Source organism: Protopterus annectens, chromosome 5.part1 (genome assembly GCF_019279795.1).
Source record: "Protopterus annectens isolate FY-2018-M chromosome 5.part1, PAN1.0, whole genome shotgun sequence".
In the NCBI taxonomy this organism is placed as follows: domain Eukaryota; kingdom Metazoa; phylum Chordata; order Ceratodontiformes; family Protopteridae; genus Protopterus; species Protopterus annectens.
The window spans coordinates 288,650,135-288,656,212 of NC_056736.1; the positions used below are offsets into that span (position 1 = coordinate 288,650,135).

At 37.9% G+C, this 6,078-nt stretch overlaps 1 protein-coding gene across 3 annotated transcripts in view; it reads right to left on the reverse strand.

Moving 5' to 3' along the window:
* Window positions 1-343: 343 nt before the first annotated feature.
* Window positions 344-6,078, reverse strand: part of ATP5PO (ATP synthase peripheral stalk subunit OSCP) — a 474,569-nt gene continuing 468,834 nt past the window's right edge. For all 3 annotated transcript variants that reach the window (XM_044072960.1, XM_044072959.1, XM_044072958.1), the window contains exon 7: window positions 344-541. In XM_044072960.1, the coding sequence (XP_043928895.1) occupies window positions 431-541 (111 nt within the window). In that variant the 3' untranslated portion in view covers window positions 344-430. The remainder of the gene's footprint in view (window positions 542-6,078) is intronic.

The following is a 6,078-nucleotide window of genomic DNA, read 5'->3' on the forward strand; positions in this document are numbered from 1 at the left end:
TTTTGTAGGCACCAGGTGGTCTCCGATACAACAGACATGCAGATGCTGCTAACAAGTAAAACTTCATGAGCCTTCAGAAATAAGTCTACATGGCACGAATTGTAAAAAGCCTGACTTAAGTGACTACAGGTCTAAGCTCAAGTCCGTAATTTAGATGATAGCCCACATCTGTTTCCACAATGGCCTGCAAAGTTTTTTTTTTTTTGCTGGCATTAAATTTAAGTCAAAATGATGATATTTTAGTGTTTTGAGTAGTGAGTGTGAGAGTCATGACTTACAGACAAGACAGACAAATGTATGCACTACAAAATCTCAATCCCTCTAGAGAAAAAAAAAACAAAGGTTAAGACAGAACAAGGAAACATTTATTGCATTTCCCACAAATAATTTGTTCACTGCTGTGATAATTTACTTCCACCATCTTTTGTTTTTAACTCTCTTTCATTATGTTGGTAAATTTCTGAATCTTCGCCTTTGTGGACATATCTATATATTTATCACCAACACTGACAATCATTCCTCCTAGGATGGCTGGATCAGTCTGAAAAATAAAATTATTTTTGTCAGAACTGCAAGTTACAAAGTTATAATTACAAACAAAAATTAATGCTCTTCAGACAAATGTTCAGTGTCAGTTATCTGGGCAACTCTCATTCAAGTTAAATTCCTTCAATAACACGCCATTTAAGTGTGCGCATGCACCCCCCCCCCAAAGAACAAATCACAATTAACTCAAGGGTATCCCATTCAATAAAATATGGGCATCATGGTTGCCTTTCCTTTACTCTGAATGGTAGGCACGTTTATCATTCAGAGTCTGCTATGTGCTGGGCTGTGTCACAAAATAATGTCAAGAGGATGCAAACAATATTAAGCTTTTGTCCTACTAAAGTTATCTTGTTTCTTATTGCCAGTTGCTCAATGCTTTCCTTTACAGATTATAGTGCAATGAAAGAACATATTTGTCAGTCCCTCTAAACAATTGTTACTTAACCACACCTCTCAATTCAACCCTATTTTTAATCTCTCAAACTTTATCCAACACTCAAGCTATATTTTCAGAAGAAATTTCTATTTTCTCTAATAACTCTCAAATTTTTTTTTCTTTTCAACAGAAAGGTGGAAAAGCACCAGTGCCTCATTTTTATTTCATTAGCTATCACAACTTTCAATTAAATGCACATGTTCCTCCAAAATATAAGCTCTGTTTAGCCTAGCCCAGTTTCTGTATGTTGGGGAATATACAAATTCACTTCAAACTCCTAGTACTGAATTCACATCTTCCATGCCAAATATTTTCATAAATTTCTTCAGAAACTACCCTCTGTTATATTTTGCCTTCTGCCCTCCCGATGCATGTCTGCTGCAAATCAAATTCCAGTCCCCACCTATAAGTAATATTCCCTGCTGAAAGCTGATTTCTAACAGAATTTTCTTAAGCTCCATCATAGCAGTTTTTCATGGAATATAAATACATGCTACTGTGATCTTCCTCCCTTTGCCAGTAGCCCCCCTTAGTACTACAGATCTACCATTACCTTTTTATCATCTTCTATCACTATTGGAGCTCCTCTTGCAATCAATACAAGTACTCCTCTTTTTCTTTGTCCCAGGTATTCCGCAGAATAACATTTCTGAAAACATTTCTTTATTAAATTCACATACTCATTTCTTTCCAAATGTGCCTCCTGTGGTATAGTTATTTGCATTCCATATATTTTTTAATATAGTTCACTACTCGTCCCTTTTTGTACATCTGTGAGACCACTTACATTTAAAGATAATATAGAAAGCATCATTACGTTAACGTTATTATTCCCACCTTTTGTGTGTAATGGCTTTTGTGTTAAGTGTCTAGTTCTAGCTTTTGTGTAACATGCATACACTGTTTGGCAGGTTGATCTTTTATACATGTACATGTTGCATCTTTCAAAATTTTTTGTTTTAGTGAAAGCCCTCAAAAAAAACAAACAAAAAAAACAAACCCACTATACCCCTTAAAACCTATTAACTTAATACTATGTACATCTTCAAACACTGAAGTTGCACCCTCTTAACAGGAACAATTGTCCCAAACTGACAGCCACACTTCTCAGACTTGGGTAACCTGAAAGGAAGGTTATCCGTCCTAAGACGCATGGTAGCCTGTGCTGCTTTAAGTGCTGTCTGGGTCTTAACCCTTACTGCTCTCCCAGAATTGGGACACACATAAATGCTGTCATAAAACATTATCTCCTAGCCACTGAAAGAAATAAATATTATTTTTATTGCTCTTTATCAGACTGTTGTCATGGAGACACGAGAACCACATATGAATCACATATGGAGTTGCTTCTACAAGCACTCGTTTATTTGCTAGAAGAAAAATTATTATATTCAATGTTTTTTTTTAATTTGCTTTTTCTTAAAACTTGTTACTAGATCAGGCTAAGGGTCTTAATCCAGTCATTCCCCAATGCAAGAGTGAGGAAAAGCACATATATTTTTCTTGCTCTTTTGACCAGACTTTTCTTTTTTTATGTTGCAGTGCCTATATTTCTTAAAGCTGAACAAGAAAAAAAACATGGGCACCTGTTTACTTTAGTATCCCCATTACACTTGAAAATAACAGATTATACAATGCATTATAAAAATACTACTGTTACAAACAAAATGTTGTTTTACTTGCACAATTAACACACACACTCTCCTCTTCTACCTCCCATGTGATCTTCCAAACATCAATGACATTAAGTAGGGCATATGCTTGGGAGTTCAATGCAAGTACAAAGTAAAAAAAAATCCAATATTTGCAGGTTTTCCTGTTCTTCTATGTTTCTCAAACATAATTAAATGTTTGTAATCCCACATTTGTTAATTTCCAAGTTGCTGGTTTTATTCCTGTCAATCTCCATCTCCCAAATCTGGTCTCTGCTTCATTTCCAACATACTCTTGGGTATTCTAGTCAACTATTGTGCATTTTTCTGTCTCTCGAGCATTTTTCATTGAAACATTGGAAAATGTTTCACTGGCACAGTCTCTATCTGTGGTCTTTGCCATCAGAAGAACAAGAAGCAGAATCCTATCCCTGTTAGAAGGAATAGGATTAACAGCTGTAAAGTGTTTTGTAAAAAGCAGTTTTGGAGAAATAACTCACAGCTGGGTCAGCTTTAGGATTTGAAAACAAATGCTTATAGGTCTGAGGTGCTCTACATAATTTGTCAAACTTCCTAGGAGTAGGAATTTAACTATCGGGTAAACTAAAAGCTGTGCAAAAAACATTCTCTTAAGTAGGCAACACAGGAGGAATAGCTACGGAAATTGACATTTCCAGCTGTAGCAAATTAAATTTTCTGTGCTACAGGACTTTCATCTTGCTCCTACTGAAAATTTTTCTTCATTACTGCTAAAGTTTCCTCAGGATGGAAATCTAACCACATTTTCTTCAAAGTCAAAATGTTCAGCTAGTGAAGAAACTCCTGAGGTACAACCATCACATAATGCCTGCTTTTCAGACTGAACATCCATGTCAGAAATAGATGGATCTCTTCCTTTTATTTCCTGAGAAAAGAAGGAAAACAAAATGCATCAACAAGTTCTTAAACAAATCCAAGTAAATCCTGTTCATAGAAATAGTATCAGGAGAATGGAAAGTTCTTGCCAAGTTTCCCTTTCTTGGGAAACTCCCCAGAAAAGGACAAACTATTAAGGGATTCTAATCCCTAGCTAGTAGAAGGTTTTCCCTAACAGGGGATTTACCTACTCAGCCTTGAGGGACCACTAGAAGATTGACAGTTTGATGGGACCCGCCAAAGAAGTGCTGTTCAGTGTCAATCTTTGAAGATTTTAGCACCCCAACTGTCTTTACATGGAGCTCTGCTCAAACTCTTGACAACTAGAGCATGTGGAAGATGGCCCTTAGCTTTAAAAGCTGGATGGGTCCTCGGGGTAGGACCCATTTAAGCTTATGCTGCTGCAACACTGATCTATGCTGAACACCAAATGTTTTTCAGGAACCAGGAAGAAATTATCTCTGCAAACATATCTGGATGGACCAGGAAACTGCACCATTAGGTCAAAAAGTTGAAATGGGCAGGGAGAACTGATGCATCATCTCTGCTCATCTCACATGTTGGGGGGAACCATGTTTGCCTTGGACATCAGAGTGCTACTAGAAAAGAGAAAATCCATGCCTTCAGAATGACTAAGGATAAAGGAGGATGGGAAGAAAGGCAAAGTTTTGGGTTTCAATGGATGTAGAAGGCGCTTTTTAAACCCCCTTGCAGGGGGCCTGGAACAGAATCTGCTTAGTTGATGGCTAAGCTACTACTGGAGGTCTGCCATGTTTCTTAGTATACTTATGAAGGCACTCCATCCAAACTTAATATACGCAGGTTGTCCAAAGGTCTGTTACGATACTCTTGCAAATTTGAGCCAAACTGCTTGAATATGAAGACCCAGATGAGCTGCATACAAAAGTAGTATGGTCAGCCTACATAATGACTAGGACTAGTTGCACTCCCTGTCACTATCTGCAGGGTACCCAAATCTGCTGCTGTCCTGAATAGGGGACAACAATCATTTATGTTTATATGTATAGAATTTCAAGCAGCATAAAACAGTGACTTGGGTTTACCTAAGCATAAAATTATCTGGTTCTGCCATGGATAGAAGCAAAAGGTTAAGTGAGAGGTGAAATAAGGCAGCAATTCACCTTTCAGGAAAGCAAACCCTTCAGATCACTAGCTGCTTTAGCGACAGCACTCAGTTCAAGTGCAAGTTACAAATTTCAAGGCTAAAGTCTTAAATACACCTTTCAGTAAACAGCACTGAAGAAACAAGTCTCTATCAATAGTGCTTATATTACGCAATTCAGAGTTTGTCAACAGGTCTTCCACTGGGGAAAAATAAAGTATTTTACCTACAAATCTATGATCAGACAATTCAGAGCTGCAATTACCAGGGCTTCCACTAGCAGTTTGCTTCCTCAAAATATAGTCCTATCTTGACACAGACTGCTCCAGCCTTGGTTAAAAGTCCTTCATTTCAGAAATGTGCTCTAAACTCCTAATCTAACAACTTATGCCATAATGAAATTTTCCTGCCTTTAAATAGGTGCTTGTGTATTGCTGACTTCTATTACATGGGATGCAACTGCAATTATCTTCCATTACAGAGACTAGCCCACATTTTCAAGCTAGTTATGCATTCTCCCATACAATGGCCTTTCCCATTCTTATGCTGGCTCGTTAAAAAAAATAGGATCATAGGAAGTTAATAAGATATTGACCATGAGGCCTTTATAAGCCTAGCCAAGAGCTTAGCCCATGTTTAGACAAGTCAGCACCAGATGCCCTTGTCTAGCAGGGACACAGGTGGAATCCCAGGGGTGTATTTTCCGTTTCCCATCCAGTTATCCAGGTTGCGCTTAAAAAGGGATAATGAGGTACTCTGAGCGGCATCTTCCCAGTGGGATCACCATGCTATGTTACATGCCTGTTTCAGTACTGGTAGACTCTTACTCAAACTGGTTTGGGATTGATCCACTACCTAATCTAACGTCTACTACAGTCATTACTAAGTTGAAATGCCATTTCTCAGTCTACCAAAATTAATCTGACAACGGTACGTAATTCACCAGTCAACTGTTTCAGAAATTTGCCAGAGAATGGGACTTCGTACTAGTAGTCCAGAGCATCCGCAATTGAATGGTCTTGCTGAAAGTGCAGTACAAAGCAATTACCTGAAAAATCAAAGTGTGATAATTCAAATTTTTTTTTAATTTACTCAATCTCAGAAACATATACTGTGACGATATACTTGGCTCACCTGCTCAGAGACATCAATCTAGGCAAACCAGAACAACATTGCCCATCAGTTCCAGTTTATTGAGGCCTATGGGTAGAAACAATCAAGCCATCAAAGCCCAGTTATCTAGAAAGCGTTCTTTCCAAAAGTCCAGCTATAAGTAGAGCAGATTTCTTCATCCATTGGCAAAAGGAGAGAGTCAGGATATAAAGAGCGAAAGGTTATGACCAGATTGGTAAAGTAACGAGTATCTGTGCAGAGCAGAGATCCTATTTTGTTAGAGCCATGGG